Source organism: Hyperolius riggenbachi, chromosome 7 (assembly GCF_040937935.1).
Source record: "Hyperolius riggenbachi isolate aHypRig1 chromosome 7, aHypRig1.pri, whole genome shotgun sequence".
NCBI classification, from domain to species: Eukaryota; Metazoa; Chordata; class Amphibia; order Anura; family Hyperoliidae; genus Hyperolius; species Hyperolius riggenbachi.
Genome location: NC_090652.1, coordinates 127,902,077 through 127,920,390, shown reverse-complemented (window position 1 = coordinate 127,920,390; position 18,314 = coordinate 127,902,077). Strand labels below are relative to the sequence as shown.

The 18,314-nt window shown below is 44.0% G+C and overlaps 1 protein-coding gene across 3 annotated transcripts in view; it reads right to left on the bottom strand.

Annotated features, from left to right (window-relative positions):
* Positions 1–18,314, bottom strand: part of KATNIP (katanin interacting protein) — a 186,640-nt gene that overhangs the window by 156,502 nt on the left and 11,824 nt on the right. For 2 of the 3 annotated variants that reach the window (XM_068244638.1, XM_068244637.1), the window contains exons 3-5: positions 14,301–14,368; positions 5,631–5,791; positions 3,582–3,658 (exon numbers count right to left, since the gene is read on the bottom strand). In XM_068244638.1, coding sequence (XP_068100739.1) covers positions 3,582–3,658; positions 5,631–5,791; positions 14,301–14,368 — 306 coding nt within the window. Of the gene's footprint in view, positions 1–646; positions 725–3,581; positions 3,659–5,630; positions 5,792–14,300; positions 14,369–18,314 lie in introns of those variants that run through there. The other variant, XM_068244639.1, reaches the window with a different exon arrangement.

Below are 18,314 nucleotides of genomic sequence, written 5' to 3'. Positions count from 1 at the left end.
CTGAGAGGAACTGACGGCGAGGTAAGTATGTAATATTCATTTGCAGGTACATCATGTGTTTATTTTAAATAATTTTACTCGGTTCAGGTTCCCTTTAAAGGGCCAGAGACTGCTGGTACGGAAGTGGTTAACCTTATCACAAGTATTTCAATATTGTATAATGTATATACAATGATAATAAAGATGTTCTATTCTATTCTAAGTATTATTATTAATCTTTATTTATAAGTGCTAACCTATTATGCAGCAATGTACGATAGGGGAGACAATACAACGTCAAACAGTGGACTTTACTGCCGTAAACATTGGAACACAAAATAGTGAAAAACAAACAATGGTGTGCAGATTGCAAGGTGGGGATAAATACAGAAGATGAGTCACTGAAGCCATGTGATATTGGAAAAGAGCATACGGGGAAGAGAGCCCCGCCAAATAGTCTTACAATCCAAGGAGTGAAGAAGTAGGACACATTAGTGGGGGTGCGGTAGAAGGTCAACGGGGGTGAAGCTATGAAGATGGCGAGTAGGCTATGGTAAACAAATGGGTCTTTTAAAGCCTGTGTTAATGAGCTGAAGGTGGGGGTGAGCCTGGTGGGCGGAGGGAGTTCCATAGAGTCCTGGATGACATCCGAGATGTATAGACTAACCAGCAAGCTCATGGTGACCCAGAACTCATCCGAGATGTATAAAGTGGAGATATGGTGGGTGGATTTGTATGCCAGGCAGAGCAGTTTAACGGACAACTGTAGTGAGAGGTACAGTGGCTTGCAAAAGTATTCGGCCCCCTTGAAGTTTTCCACATTTTGTCACATTATTGCCACAAACCTGAATCAATTTTATTGGAATGCCACATGAAAGACCAATACAAAGTGGTGTACACGGGAGAAGTGGAACAAAGATCATACAGGATTCCAAACATTTTTTACAAATCAATAACTGCAAAGTGGGGTGTGCGTAATTATTCAGCCCCCTTTGGTCTGAGTGCAGTCAGTTGCCCATAGACATTGCCTGATGAGTGCTAATGACTAAATAGAGTGCACCTGTGTGTAATCTAATGTCAGTACAAATGCAGCGGCTCTGTGACGGCCTCAGAGGTTGTCTAAGAGAATATTGGGAGCAACAACACCATGAAGTCCAAAGAACACACCAGACAGGTCAGGGATAAAGTAATTGAGAAATTTAAAGCAGGCTTAGGTTACAAAAAGATTTCCAAAGCCTTGAACATCCCACGGAGCACTGTTCAAGCGATCATTCAGAAATGGAAGGCGTATGGCACAACTGTAAACCTACCAAGACAAGGCCGTCCACCTAAACTCACAGGCCGAACAAGGAGAGCGCTGATGAGAAATGCAGTCAAGAGGCCCATGGTGACTCTGAACGAGTTGCAGAGATCTACAGCTCAGGTGGGGGAATCTGTCCATAGGACAACTATTAGTCATGCACTGCACAAAGTTGGCCTTTATGGAAGAGTGGCAAGAAGAAAGCCATTGTTAACAGAAAAGCATAAGAAGTCCCGTTTGCAGTTTGCCACAAGCCATGTAGGGGACACAGCAAACATGTGGAAGAAGGTGCTCTGGTCAGATGAGACCAAAATGGAACTTTTTGGCCAAAATGCAAAACGCTATGTGTGGCGGAAAACTAACACTGCACATCACTCTGAACACACCATCCCCACTATCAAATATGGTGGTGGCAGCATCATGCTCTGAGGGTGATTCTCTTCAGCAGGGACAGGGAAGCTGATCAGAGTTAAAGGGAAGATGGGTGGAGCCAAATACAGGGCAATCTTGGAAGAAAACCTCTTGGAGTCTGCAAAAGACTTTAGACTGGGGCGGAGGTTCACCTTCCAGCAAAACAACGACCCTAAACATAAAGCCAGGGTAACAATGGAATGGTTTAAAACAAAACATATCCATGTGTTAGAATGGCCCAGTCAAAGTCCAGATCTAAATCCAATCAAGCAAGTGTAGTGCTTGGCCAGAATGGCAGAGCCTGCTCCCGCCCTCAAGACCATCGACCCCCGCCTGATTGGCTGGCGGCATCTCATAGGGACATTTAGAGACAGAAGCCCGGAGACAGAGTGAGCGATCCCGCTGTTGAGATGGACGGCAGGGATCAGCGTGTTTAGCCATGACTGACAGCGCAATGGGGTAAATTCCAGGAAGAGCGAGCTAGCCCTTTGGAGGAGAAGACTTGTTGGAAACGCACAGGACAGCCAACCCTGAGCCCAGAAACATCAGGGCAAGTGGAAGTGTGATGGCAGGGGTAAGCGTGTCTGGCCGCTGCAGCGGCCATGATTGACAGCGCCCCCACATTAATGGCCAGCATCTGAAGCAAGAATATGGGAAGAGGCCACATGGAAATTACAAGTGAGTGACCCACTGGAGCATTGGTGTGATGGGTAGAAATCTGATTGGCTGGTGGGCATCTGAAGGGGGCCATGTGGGAGATGCAGGAACAGGACATCCACAGGACAGAGAGGGGGACACAGAACAAACACAGGAAGGACATAGGGGGACACAGGATGGACATAGGAGGACAAAACAAGGGCTGAGTAGCACAAGGAGGGACACAAAAGGTACAAGGTAGACATTATTTGGGGGGATTGGGGGGAAAAGGTCCATAAGATGCCCCGGGGCCATGGACGCACCAGGATAAGCATAGATTTTTTTCCCATGATTTTTGTCCACAAAACCTAGGTGCGTCTTATGGTCCGAAAAATACGGTATTTGGCTGTTCTTGCTTCAACATCTAGCAAATGCTAAAACCAGTGCATTCAATTAATCAAAAGAGAGTCTGGAGTGTCGGAGTTTCATCTAGCAGAGGTTTGCTTTGCTTGATGCAAAACAGAAGTTTGCCTTCTTAAAACCAAAGGTATTTGTGATTATTCAGTTGTGAGAGAGCTGGTTCACCATGAGCCTACTGGGCAATCTGTAACTTTGCTTGATGGAGGAATGGAAAGCTTGCCTCTGTATCCAAGGCAGATGTCCCACTGTCTCTAAACAGCACTAAACAGAAGTTTATCAATCCACCCCCACTGCGAATAACTTGTGACGGCCAATTATCCTTTCTTCTTTATCTATGAGTTATTGCTGAACTACCTATACAAAGGTGTAAAAATGGCAATGTATGTCAGGGCCTTGGTGGTGTATGGACACTATCTGAGCATAACTACCACAAAACGTTCCCATCACTCACCTGAATTGAACTGAAATAACTGCTCAGGCCAGAGATAAAAACATTTACAAATTATAGTAGAATCTCTTTATAGTAAATTGCAAGGGACCAGAAAAAGTAGTTTACTATATCAGAATTGACACATTTGATGGGAGCTGAGGACTGAGTTTACTATATCCAGAGGTTTACTATATCACAGTTTACTATAATTGTATTCATAAGTGCAACTGAATTGTTCCATTATATATACAGTATACATCCCTACTGTATATACTGTATACATATCATATAAAAAAAGAAAAACAAAAACCTACCTAACAATAACAGATTTTCTTTATACCCATTTCCCTTCTCTATTACCATATTCCTTTAATACATACAGTACTACCTCTCAGAAACTTTTACCTGTATCCATGCTTTTCTTTGAATTTTGCCTGGAGCTGTACAATTTATCCTTCCAGGTAGATGAGAAATTCCATGATCTAAAACAACATGCAATCATCAATGGCTATACAGATACATTTGTACCTTTTGCTACAGCAGGGGTGTTTTTTAATAGGGATGGTCAATGAGATGCAAATAATTCTGAGTTGATACAGGATTATGTAAATTCTGTATGCAAATTTGTGTAGTTTTAAAAGTGGACCAATCAAATTAAACCTTGGTGGGATGTAATTGGTCCATTTTTCAAACTGCATACATTTGCATACAATATTTATGCATAAACTCGGAATTATTCGCATCTCATTGACCATCCCTATTTCTTAACTTTTAGTCAAAGGAAACAACACATACATGAACATATATCAATCTCTTTCTCCAACAACAAATTGTACCACTCACACCATTAAATAAATGGGCTGTGCCAGACCACACTGGCCAGACCACACTGGCTGTTCAGACACATTCAAACATGGATAGCCAAAATAATAAAAAAATATATTTTATTATTTTCATACAGGCTAATTTTACATTTGTGTGGTACCATCATCCTGCGGCAGGAGTGCAGCGATAGGGTCAAATGCGTAATGCTCAGTGACGTACTTCCTACTAGGAGAAAACTTAACAGGTAAAGTGGGTTGAATAATGGCCAATGAACAGGAATATGGGAAAATAAACCAGCCTATAGACACCTACTGCAGGCATAATAGTTTTGTACTGAAATGCTTTTAGACCTTCACAACGAATGGATTCAAAAACACAGAAAACCTATGATGTCCGTGGCCGTCTAAGGGTAAATAAATGCTACCCACTAAGCAAATATAGATATTAAGGTGGCACTGTGCCTAGCACTGTCTCTGCAGTGCTAAAACCCCCCATGGTTATCTGCAAGGAGCACTCCCAGTTTGTGGTGCTTGATTTAGGTACTCAGGGTTCTATTCACCACTCATGGTAAGTGAACGGTCTTCCATCACAAAAATTAGGCCTAGCATGTAGTAGGGACATTGGCTTCAATTCATCAAGCATTACCGCATTCGGTAATGCTGAAAACAGCTGAGTTAACGGAGCACTTAAGAAAATGTTAATTCATCAAAGCTGTTACCGAATGAGAAGCTGAAATCACAGAGCAATGAGATAAATTACCGACTTTTGCTCAACACATGTCAGCAAATGTCAGTAAATGTTAATTCATCAAGGTTACCACATTCGCTAGCACATTCGGTGTTTATCTCAAGCTCTCCCCTGTCGTTACAGGCTTTGAAAGCCTTCTGTGTGAATGTTTTCATGATTAGCAGGAGCAGGCAGCCAATAGAAACAGCCCCTGTTCTCCTGCAAGTGCTGCTGATAGGTCATGCAGGCTTCTCCACACAAGCTTCCAGACCCCCCAGGCAGTGAGCAGAGAGAATGGGACAAAAGATATCCCCAGATGTCCTTCGGTGGTTTAACCCTTTGAGTCCCTGTTTGAACATGCAAAGATGCAAGTGGTGAAATCACCAAGCATGGCATTTGTAATGTCTCCAGGAAGTTTATCTACGTTGTGGCAAATAAGTAAAATGTTAAGAAACACTGATGGACAGATTCAGAGCAGCAGAGGCAGTATAAGTAACAGTAAATATAACACACTTTTACATGTAAAGGGATGTCTGGATGCCTTCTATTGTTATCAGCTTGTAACAACACAGGGACATTCCAAGCTGCTCTGCACTGCTCTGCTGTTATCTAACAGCCTTTGATGAACTGAAGCCGTAGTACTTCGGTAACTTAACGAACCTCTACCACACATGGGAAAATATTGATGAATTAGCACAGTGAAGTGTAAAATACCGAATGCGGTATTTTAAGGACTGGGGTTTTGTTATCGAACACCCTTTGATGAATTGAAGCCATTGACTTGTAAAATCGGTTGAAAGACAGTGACGTAAATGGTTTTCAGTTTTCTGTAAACTGTTGCAAAATACTGCAATAGATAGTTATAGTTATAAGCCTAGTTTTAATTTATTAACAATAAAGTACCTTTTTCTTTTGGTGTTTTTAAACCACGCCTTCCTAAATCATGGGCACTGTGTTGTTTTCTCAACTCTGCATTTGCTCCATTTATGTAGATGGAAAATCCTTGCTCCAAATTTTCTAATTTCACTTGGCTGGGATCTTTTATTTTGAAATAATTCAATGCTCTAAAAAATAATAAACACATGATTAAGTATATGCGGTTTCTTGAACCACTTCTGTCCATAATAGGATCCAACAACTTCACACATGTATAATAACTAGAAGTGTGAGGGCATGTTTCCACTATCGCGAATCTGCATGCGTTTCCTGCATGCAGATTCGCACAGCCAATACAAGTGGATGGGCCTGTTTCCACTTGTCAGTTTTCCTGAGCGTTTTTCTGTGCAGGATTTTTCTGCACGGCAGAGGCCTCAGAATTCGCCTGCGTGTGGAATGCATGCGAATCGCCGCTAATGTATTTAATAGGGAAATCGCCTGCAGCTTTGGTATGCGAATTTTCATGCGAATTCGCATGGAAATCAATGAAAAAGCACACCGGCACTGCCATGGTTAAATTTGCATACAGCGTCATCCATGCGAATTTTCATGTGAATTCGCACGAAAATTCGCATACTTTTTACCGCGGCAATTCGCACCGCACAAGTGGAAACGGGCCCTAACATGGGAAAAACAAACATCTGCTCAGAAAGGTCAGCTGGCATAAAGTGAAACTGAATACGTCTGCAGGTTAGTGTCACAAACCTTGGCAAGGGGATTTGGGTGTGTTGTACGCAGTTCAGGCTGCAAGCAACCCCATTAGGGTTGGTGCACACGGAAGCGGTTCTGGAGCATTTTTTAAAATGCTTGCAGGGGAAAACCGCTTGGCTAATGAAAGTGAATGGGATGGTGCACACCAGAGCGGTTCATTTTTTCCACAAACACAAACTCAGGGGCTGCAGCATTTTTTAGATTTCTGAGGCATTTCTACCTCAATGTTGAAGTATAGGAAAGGGGAAAAACGCTCTGAAAAACGCTAGATCAGAGCGGTTTTCCAGGCGTTTTTGTTACAGAAGCTGTTCAGTAACAGCTCTACTGTAACAATATATGACATCTGCTACACAAGAACGCTCCAAAAAACATTAGGCGTGTTTAGAAAACGTTTCTAAACATGCCTAGAATCACTCTGAAATCTGCTTCAAAAACCTCTAGCGTTTTGCAGATCTGCTAGAGGTTTTTGGCATGCACTAGGCCTTACTCAGTTAAAGAAATACCAAAGCGAACCTAAAAAAACCCCTCAAAGTAAGATACTCACCTATGGAGAGGGAAGGCTCTGGATTCCATAGAGCAGGGGTCCCTAAACTTTTTCGGTCAAGGCCCGGGTCAACATACTTCAGACTGCTGGGGGCCAGAGTAGGCCTGAACGATTTTAGGGAAAAATTGAATTGAGCTATTTCTGTCTGAAATTGCGATTTTGATTCGATGCACGGTTTCCTTCCAATCAAGCTTTGTTCCCCCTCTTTGCCTAGTTGTTCCCTCCTGTCTCTCTTTGTGCCCCCTTTGCCTCTTTATGCCTCCTCTGGGTCTCTCTCTTGCCCCCTTTGTGTCTCTGTGCCCGTTCTTTCTCTCTGTGTCTCTCTCTGTGCCTCCTCTGTCCCCCAAGCTGCATCAGTTCTTGACATAGCTTCTAATGCACGGAATACTTCCTGTATGTCATGTGACATACAGGAACCCGGAGTTTTGCCAAGCACACTTCTTCAAACTTCCCCCATGTGAAAATGACGCGATCGCGATAATTGCCGCTTTGACGATTCCGAAATTGTGATCTTGGTGATCACGATTTCGATTTAAATTCGATTTATCTTTCAGGCCTAGGCCAGAGCATACATAAAATGATGCTGAAAAATATTACATTGAATCTAGCCATTCAGACATGCGGCGCCCAAAGAACGTCTTTGTGTACCAGACAATGAAGCACACCGAGGCGATTACCTGCCGTCTGGTTGGACAGCAGTGTTACCTGATGCAGAATTGGATTGCAAGCCAGCGAATTACTGCTCACTGGCTTCTACAGTATGTGGATGGGTGGTGTCAGCACTGCTATTCTATATGCAGGCTGCAAATAAATAAAGTTATACATTTTGTGTTTGGGGGCCAGTGAAAAAGCCTCGGAGGGAAAGGGGGTCTCATTTGGCCCGTGGGCCATAATTTGAGGACCACTCCCATAGAGCCTTCCCAGTCCACTCTCTGTGCCCTTGGTCCACCACTGACCCCACGTGAAAGTTATAGTTAACTGGTCAAATACCTTTGTCTCCACACTGTACTCAGAAATGCTTACTTTCATAAAAGTTGAGAATAAAATAAGAAACATATCTATGAAGGTCAGCTCGTAAAAGACCCTAGAAATGCTCTGCAGAGACACACTCTTTAGGGGCCCTAATTCACAGTTGAGCGTTTTGCCGGCGATTTCGGGAAACCGCTCAAACACTAGCGCTTTTGAAAGCGCTAGTGTAATTAAACCCTATTGGCCCGTTCTTACTTGGGCGATTTGCGCTAAGTGCCGCAAATCGCCCAAAATCTCGAAAATGCAAATGTGTCGCCTGCACCATTTTTAGCCGATTTCCCAGCGACTGCATTTCAGTGCTATAGAAGCACTAAACGAGATCGCCAAAAAATCGCTAAGTGTGAACGGCGATTTTTTGGCATTAACCACAAAAAAAAAAATCGCCAGAGCAAAACGCTAGCAAAAACGCTAGCAAAAGCGCTAGCGTTTTGCAAACAGCAAGTGTGAATGGGCCCTTACTTCAAAAGGGGAAGGCTTGCCAACTGACCACGGGCTGCAGTGCTTCTGTGAGTTACCCAGCTCACACTGTACTCCTTCCTTGAATTTTCCATTTTTAAGTACAAATGCCTGGTGGTCACATGGTGTAAGGCAAAAAAAATACTTCACTCCTTACTGCTGACTAAAGGACACACCTTTGACTGATGTTGACTGTCAGGGATCAAGACCATATCCCTCGTGAAACCTTACTGGCCAACACTGTACAGACCCAGCTTTCTGTTCCTACGCGGGCGGGATGGGGGGGAGGGAAGTTGGCAGAGGGCCGACGTAGCGACGCATGGCTGGCAGGGGAGCTGCATGCACAAAGGTATTGGGCCTTACTTGACACGTTGATCCACCTGGCGGATCGCTTGCAGGGCGTCAGACGGGGGCTACTACCCTCACACCAGATTATCGGTTGAGGCAGTCGTTATTGGCCGCATTAGCCGATTTTAATAAAAGCGAGTGTAGGGAGCCTAAAGCGGCATAAAACCCTGACATAATATTCAATAAAAACATATTTTCCTACCTTTTATATGCCATACGGTTATCATATTTGCTTTTGTGCATAACTATTATTATTCATTTAGAAATTATACGTTCAAAAAAGTACACTGTTTTTGCTCTGAAAGCTGACTTTGCATGTTATTCATAACTACTTTATTTATCTTCTAACGCAGCCTTTCTCAACCTTTCTACCCTGGAGGAACCCTGCAGATAACTTTTGGATCGCAAGGAACCCCTGCAAACAATTTTTTGATCTCGAGGAATTCCAGGAGTGAAATAAACAGCTACACATACTTTTAAAGACCATGCCTCCTGCTAAATAAATAGTAAGTGTAAGTAAAAAGTAAGTGTAGCTGTTTATTTCACTACTCCCTATTACACTGCCACTCATTATACTGTCTCCTGAGCCCCCAATTTATTGCTTCTTGTTACAGTACCGCCTATTATACTGTGCACTATTATACTTCCCCCACGATGGGGGAAATTGCCAAGGAACCCCTGCAAAGTGCTCAAGGAACCCTGGGGTTCCTGGGAACCCTGGTTGAGAAAGCCTGTTCTAACGTAAGAAGAAATGCTTTCTGATCGTCTCACTCAGGGCTGTGGAGTCGGAGTCGTGGAGTCGGAGCAATTTTGGGTGCCTGGAGTCGGAGTTGGGAAAAAATGCACCGACTCCGACTCCTAATTAATTTAAACTGTAATTAAAATAGAAAATATGATAAAATGTTCTAGTTCTGAGATATTAGTCATCATAAATAATTTATATATACAGTAATAGCTGTGCTTAGCCCACAAAAATGAAATAAAACAAAAAATCAAAAGTAGTTATTTGTGCTGCTTCAATAAAGCAGTCCCTGTATTTTTAAAGTCAGATATACAGATCTGATTGTAACTGTACAGTATATATGATGTGTACACAGGAATCTCTTATATATACTAAATAACATCTATGCTGTAAGAATGAAGCCTGATGTGTAGCTGTGTCATCAATAGAGATGGTCAATGAGATGGAAATAATTCTGCGTTGATGCTGATTTATGCAAATGTATGCACTCTTTTTGCTCATGAAATCAAATAATTTGATATGTTGTTAAAATTTGGTTTGGTGACAAATTAAAGGGTACCTGAGACGGATGAAAAGAAAAGTTTTATACATGCCTTGGGCTTCCTCAAGCCCCCTTCAGGCTAATCAGTCCCTCGCTGTCCTCCTCCACCACCTGGATCTTCTGCTATGAGTCCCGGTAATTCAGCCAGTCAGCGCAGTCCAGTCACGTGCCGCTCCCACAGCCAGGAGCGTTCTGCACCTGCGCAATAGTGCTACGCAGGTGTAGTACGCTCCCAGTGGCAGAGTGTGTGCATGCACACTACACCAAACTGGCTCAAGTACCTGGACTAATAGCAGAAGATCCAGGTGGCGGAGGAGGACAGCGAGGGACTGATTAGCCTGAAGGGGGCTGGAAGAAGCTCCAAGTATGTATATAACTTTAAATCCCAATACAGAGGCTGGGTCTGCCTAAAGAGCCCAGCGTCTGTTGCTATTTAGATTCCCCCAAAGCCCCCCCTGCGCTCAGCGAGACCCCGTAATGCACAGCCGCACTGTGCGGCTGTGTTTACCTTTGTAACGTCAGTCTCCGCTCTCCCCCACCTCCTGCAGAGCTCCAGTCCCTGCCCGCGTCCCTTCCCTCCAATCAGCGTGGAGGGAAGGGACGTGAGGGGGAGGGGGGGGGGACCGGAGCCGCTGCTGACACGCTCAGTGTCGGCAGCGCGGCTGTGAATTATGGGGTCTCACAGCGCGCAGGGGGGGCTTTGGGGGAATCTAAATAGCAACAGAGGCTGGGCTCTTTAGGCAGACCCAGCCTCTGTATGGGGATTTCATTCCTAGAACCCAGCCTCGGGTTCTCTTTAATTTCATCTGTCTCAGGTTTACTTTGTTACACAATAGTACTATACTCTACATATGCACTCCCCTCAGAGCTGCAGAGAATCCACTGAGAATGTTGTGCACATTGAACACAGAGGTGTGGTCTATCACCTATAAACCTGGTTCAGATTGTACATGAAGAATGTGAAATAGAGGAAGAATAGCCTCATTTCCCTGCAGAGTACCTGCACATCACTCTTACATGTACCCACAGTTACATTGCCTAGGGCCTGATAGATGTTCTTTGTTCCAGTCTGTACCTTCTACAAGTACTCTTACCAGGGACTAGTTTTAGTCTATGACTAAAGGGAATACATATGGCAGTCTACATATCCTAAAGGCTCCTAATGCCTCCGGCGATCAGAAGTAAATTGTTTTGCTTTCCTCGTCGCCATGGCGACGAGCGGAGTGAAAAGTCATGGATGTCAGCCGACGTCCCGACGTCAGCCGCCTCCGATCTAGCCCTTAGCGCTGGCCGGAACTGTTTGGTCCGGCTGCGCTGGGCTCGGGCGGCTGGGGGGACCCTCTTTCGCCTCTGCACGCGGCGCATCACCGCGCTGCGGCGGCGATCAGGTAGCACACGCGGCTGGCAAAGTGCCGGCTGCGTGTGCTCTTTTTTATTTGACAAAAATCGGCCCAGCAGGGCCTGAGCGGCAGCCTCCGACGGTAATGAACGAGCTGAGCTCATCCATACCGCTCAGCTGGTTAAAATTCCTAAGCGTTGGAAGTTAAGAGACTAATTTTATGCTACATACATTCAATCAACAAGATTGTAATATGCAAATTAGAGGAGTCGGAGTCGAAGGAATCCTAAACTGAGGAGTCGGAGTCGGTGGATTTTTGTACCGACTCCACAGCCCTGGTCTCACTGTCTTCAGGAAAGTTTGCAGTGTCAGAGAAGGGTTTGTTTACATTCCTCACTTGATACAATTAAACACAAGATAACATTATCTCTAGTTCTGATTCGTCCAGCTTTCCCTGCAGGGGAGCTTCTAAAGGTGCCCATACATTAGAACGAATATGGGCAGATTCGACCAAGAGACAAATTTATCTTTAATCAAAGCGGATTAGAGATAAATTGTCTCTAGTCGAATCTGCCCATACACTACAGGCCGATTCCCGTCCGATTTCAGCATGAAATCATCAGGGAATCAGCTGAGCTGCCGCTCCGCCCCGCTGCTGCCCCCAAAATGTATAAATGTATGTAGTGTAGTGCATTTATACATTACCTGTCCTGTAGCAGCTCGCCGGATCCATCCGTCCATCTCGCTGGTACACGCTAGTGGCGCATAGCGTCTGATATCAGACTCTATGCGCCTTTGTGAAATCAGACATAGTGCCGCCGGCGTGTATGCAGAACCCGGCGAGATGGACGGAAACCGCGTGGAGCTTGACACCGGACAGGTAATGTATAAATGCACACACACTACATACATTTATACATTGCGGTGGGGGTTTCGTCATCTCGTCGCTCGTTCTTTGGGCCAAAATTTTCCAGCATGCGCAATCGACCGTGCACCCAGTTTCTGTCCCGAAATTGGTCACTTTGTCGGTCGGGCATGAACTTCGCAGCACCAATTTTCATCCAATTCGATTATAATAATCGAATTGGATGGTCGATTGGTTGGTTGGTCGGCTAGTGTATGGCCCCCTTAAGGCCTGTGTGTAACCCTTTGAATGCTGTTCTAGTAAAAAAAGAATGCTGGTTGTATACAATATGCCATAAATAATCTATTAGAGCAAAGAAGAAATGCTGGGCTTTATTCCGCTTTAATAGCTAATCACCAAAATACTAATTTAGGTGATTTGTAAAGTGCCAACATCTAAATGACTGCATTATAAAGCACAGATGTCTCTTTAAACGTTTCCCCACTAAAAACAGAAATGCTTACTTCCCTAAAAATTGACAATTATTATTGATTTATAAAGCGCCAACATATTCCGTGGTGCTGCACAAAGTAAGAAACGAACGTGGGGTACATAATAATACAGACAAATGGAATACACCAATATACAAAATACATAATTGGTGACAAAATACAGAATCAAGACAAAATACAGAATACAAGATACAGAATTGGTAATGACAGTGATAAAAGTATCATGATGAATAAAATGTATAATGATTTCCAATACACAAAAGTGGGCGAGAGCCCTGCACAAAACAAGAAATATGTCTGTGGAGGTCAGCTCCTAGAAGACCCTAGCGATTCTCTGCAGAGACACACCCTAATGGTGGCCACTAATGATCCAAGTTTTTTCATCCAATCGTACCATTTCTATGTAATATAAGGGTCTGTTTAAATTATCCATTCAGTATATTGACTCAGTTTACCCTTCTACTACATAGATTTGGTAAAATTGGATAAAAAAGATTGGATCATTAGTGGCCACCTTTACTTCAAAAAGGGAAGACTTGGCAGCTGACCACGGCCTGCACTGCTTCTGTGAGTTATCTAGCTAGAGTGTAAGGGCCCTTTTAGGCCTGGTGCACACCAGAGGAGTTTTTCTGAGCATTTTCAGTTTTTGAAACCTCCTGCTAATGTTATCCTATGTGTCTATGCACACTGGAGCGATGAGGTTTTATAAAAAAAGAAAAAAACCATAGCATTACATTGGGAAGAGCTTTTGAAACCTCTAGTGTTTGGGGAGCTTTTCTGGCGTGTCTCAGCCCTTACACTTAATCAGTTGCCCTCAGTTAAAACGGAAAGAAAACTGATTTTTAAAGTAATGCCCATGTTTTCCTATGGCACCTTTCACACTTAATGCGTTTTAACTGAAATAGTCTTCCCAATGCACTGCTATGGAAAAAAACGCGTACCAACGCGCACTAACGCATACTGACGCACACTAACGCATACCAACTGATTAAGTGTAAAAGGGCCCTTAGGGTGCATACACACTCTTAATTTTCACTGGCCAATTTTACCACTTCCATGTAGTATGGAAGTTTACCGACCCAATCTGTTCATAGTTGTGTCGCCCCCATAATACATGAAAGCGGTAAAAAGATTGGCCAATTTTACCACCAAGTACTGTGAGAACCAACAGATTTTGAATACTATGAACAGATTGTATAGGCAAGATCTCTTATGCTAGGTACACACGATGCAATTTTCTGACAGATTTACTGACAGATGGACTATTTTTAACATGGCCAATCTGATTTCCGATTGATTTTCCAATCGATTTTCCGTTCACTTCTACGGAAAATCGATTGGAAATCACATCGGACATATTGGAAACAGTCGATCTGAAAGTAAATCGGTCATAAAATTGCACCGTGTGTATCTAGCATTACTACAAGGAAATGCTAATAAAATGAGTTGCGTTTACGCACCCTTATATGCCTATGCTGGCCAGTTATTTTTGTATATTTACTATACTACAAGTTGTAACATTACACAGTTTTTATTAGCCACTTTTGATATCAAACGTTCTGTTTTGTTACCTGTTCTTCTGTTGTAGGTTTACTAAATACTCATCATGCTTCCCATCAAAGTCACTTCGATTTGCATTCTTTAAAAAGACAAAGCAGTAATTAGTGTGAATTAGATAACAGTGATGTCACCTACAGTCTGTGACTAATTATTCTCTTAGGACGTGTACACACATCCATGTTTCATTGGCCAATTTTACCATTTCCATATAGTATGAGTGCTTACCTGTGCAATCTGTTGTCCCTCACACCACATGGAAGTGGTAAAATTGTCCAATCAAAATTGGATGTGTGTACGGACTCTTGGTACACACTTTCAATTATGACTGACCAATCACTGACTAATTTTGCCACCTCCATGTAGTATGACAGTTTACCTACACAATCTGTTCATAGTATCTGTTGACCCTCATACTACATAGAGATGGTAAATTGGTCAGTGGTTGGCCAATCATAATTGAAGGTGTGTAACAGGCTCTATGCCTGGTACACATGATGAGATTTTCTGGCAGATTTACTGCCAGATCCATAATTTCTAACATGTCCGATCTGATTTCCAATCAATTTTCTATGGAAGTGAAAGGAACATTGATTGGAAATCCGATCCGACATGTTGGAAATAATTGATCTGGCAGTAAATGTGCCAGAAAATCTCATTGTGTACCAGGCATTAGTACGACTCAGATCTTTCAGAGCCCTTGGAGACATTAATTCCACCCCAAGCCTACATGCTTGAAAAGGTTTAGGTGGTCCAAAAATCACTCCCACATACAACTGCTCACATACGGTCATGGCCGAAATGGTTAGCACCCCAGAAATTCTTCCAGAAAATCAAGTATTTCTCACAGAAAGTATTACAGTAACACATGTTTTGCTATACACTTTTATTCCCTTTATGGAACAAAATAAAAAAGGGAGAAAATAAAGCAAATTGGACATAATGTCACACAAAACACCAAAAATGGGCTGGACAAAATTATTCAATAATTTGTGTATAGAGGCGCCAACATAGTATAAAATGTATTAAGAACAGTTTAAAATGGAGGGTACTGGTGGACTTACCTCCCCATAGATGACACGACAATAATGTATCGTTAAAACGTATTCAACATTTATTTTACTCCAATGAAATCTGTAATGAATTTTGCGGGTCAGTTGCCCGCTTCATCTGGCAAGGTACAACAAGAAGCAAACTGAAAGAGTCCCAGGACAAGCAAGTGAACAAGAGCTGGATTTGCGTGAAACCGTTGTGCCGTCCTATCTTCCCCTGGTCACCCCACCCTCGTCCATCTCAGCACGAACAACGGCACCAGGTTTGATTACTTGTAACATGCTGGAGATGTCTTTTTAACAAGGTTGGCAATACTATATGGGAATTAAAGCAGTTAAAGAGATAGTGCTTGGGCTATTTCTTTGTGCATTTGAGAGTGTTCGGACATGTATGGCGCCTCTGGTGCTATACACGCCCTGACAGTCTTTCAGTTTGCTCCTATACCTTGCCTGATGAAGCGGACAACTGACCCGTGAAATGCGTGCATATTTCATTGGAGTAAGAAATTAATGGCTACCCGAGGTGACGTGACATGATGAGATAGACATAGGTATGTACAGTGCCTAGTACTCAAATAACTAGGCTGTGTTCCTTTTTTTCTTTCTCTGCCTGAAAGAGTTAAATATCAAGTATGAAAGTAGCTGACGCAGTCCTAATTCAGACAGGAAGTGCTGCAGTGTGACCCTCACTGATAAGAAATTCCAACTATAAAACACTTTTCTAGCAGAAAATGGCTTCATAGAGCAGGAAAGAGATAAAAACGGTTTATAGTTCATAGATTTTAGCTCTGGCATACTTCAATGAATGTGTCATTGAGCATAAACAACAGTTAAAACTTAAAAAGTAGAATATCTTAAAAAGTCATTTTTAGGAGAAGGAAGATAGATACAATCGTTTATTTCATTCGTTTATTTTTGACTCGGGTGTCCTTTAATGTTGAGTATGTTTTAACAAATTATTATTATTGTGTCATCTATGGGGAGGTAAGTCCACCAGTATCCCCCATTTTAAACTGTTCTTAATACATTTTATACTTTGTTGGTGCCTCTGCATACACAAATTATTAAATATCCACCTGGTGGATGGGTATTTATGCCCTTCTTTCTATCTACGGAGAGCGACTTCTTAGCCTGAGAAGGGAAAGGATACGCTCCCCATCTGCGCATATAGTGGTTAACTGTGATGGCAACCCATCTTTGTGAGTACATTTTCAATCATTCATTGCTCCCTTATATATGTTACGGCCAGAACCCGAAGTCTGGCCCCTTCGGGTTCTGGCCGGTCAGAATGCGAAGTGGCCGGCTCATGCGGCCAATGTGGGAAATGGGCTTCAATTTCGGACTTTGGCCGGCCAGGACGGGTTGTGACTTCATGTGGCCGGCCAAGTCCCGAAGCCCCGCTCACCGCCGCCAGAAAGCTCCGCTCACCTCTCCTCCCCCGCTGCCTCTACATACTCAGTCAGACCTCCGATCAGGGCGACCGTAGCAGGGAGGCAGAGACAGGCATAGCAAGGCTGCCAGCTCACGCGAGACCCGCAGGACCCGAACACTTCAATGCAGAAGTGACGTCATTGAACACTTCTGCATATGAAGTGTATGAGTCCGGATGGGTAGCGTGCGCGCTGCTCTGCCTTTCTCCGCCTGATCGGAGGTCTAAATAGCGCCTCCAGGAAAGCTCCCCCAGCCCAGCAGAGCACCCACAGCCATGCACAGCCCCCCCAGCAGAGCATCCACAGCCCCCCCCCAGCAAAGCACCCACAGCCATGCACAGCCCCCCAGCAGAGCATCCACAGCCCCACCAGCAAAGCACCCACAGCCATGCACAGCCTCCCAGCAGAGCACCCACAGCCATGCAAAGCACCCAGCAAAGACCCCCCCAGCCATGCACAGCCCCCCAGCAGAGCACCCACAGCCATGCACAGCCCCCCAGCAGAGCACCCACAGCCATGCACAGCCCCCCAGCAGAGCACCCACAGCCATGCACAGTTCCCCAGCAAAGCACCCACAGCCATGCACAGCCCCCAGCAGAGCACCCCCAGCCATGCACCCCCCCCCTTTCATCTGTGACTAATCGCCACTGTAATTTGATCTCTCCCCTGTGTCACCTGACTGCCACAGCAGAGCAGCGAATTTAAAAGCACAGGATGGTAACAATATGCCTGCTCCCAAGAAAGCAGGAAGTAGACCCACTGCTGATTTATTGCAGGATTTGTATCAGCTGTAACTAAGAAATGCTTTTTCTTTAAAAAAAGATTATGCTGTATCTTTCAGAGCAGAGAGGAAGTACCGAGTGCCATTCATGGTGACCGGACAGGACCCGCGAGGTTCTGGGATTTCTGCGCTTTAGACTTTGGCCGACTGACTTTGGCCATTTCTAGAACTGGCCGGCCAATGTCAGAAATTCCCAGCATTTTGGACTTTGGCCGACGTAAGATCGGCCAGTTCTAGAAACGGCCGGCCAATTCTAGAATTGGCCAATTTCTGGTTTTGGCCGTAACATATACAAATAACAGTATTCAGGGCTCTCAATTTTTTCTTTTTGTCTTACATACTGGACAAAATGATTAGAACCCTTAACTTGGTTGCACACCGTTTGGAAAAAATAACTGAAATCAGTCACTTCCTATAACCATCAATAAGCTTCTCACACCTCTCACCCGGAATTTTGGACCACTCATCCTTTGCAAACTATTCCAGGTCTCTCTTATTGGAAGGGCGCCTTTTCCCTACAGCAATTTTAAGATCTCTCCACAGGTGTTCAATGGGATTTATGCCTGGACTCATTGCTGGCCACTCCAGAAATCTACAGCTCTTTGTTGGCATCCGTTTCTGGGTGCTTTTTGACATATGTTTGGGGTCATTGTCCTGCTGGAAGACCCAAGATCTCGGACGCAAACCTAGCTGTTTTGTTCCAACACTGTGGCCCAGTGCACACCGAGCGGTTTTTAGAGCGATCCGCCGGCCGCATCCGCCTGG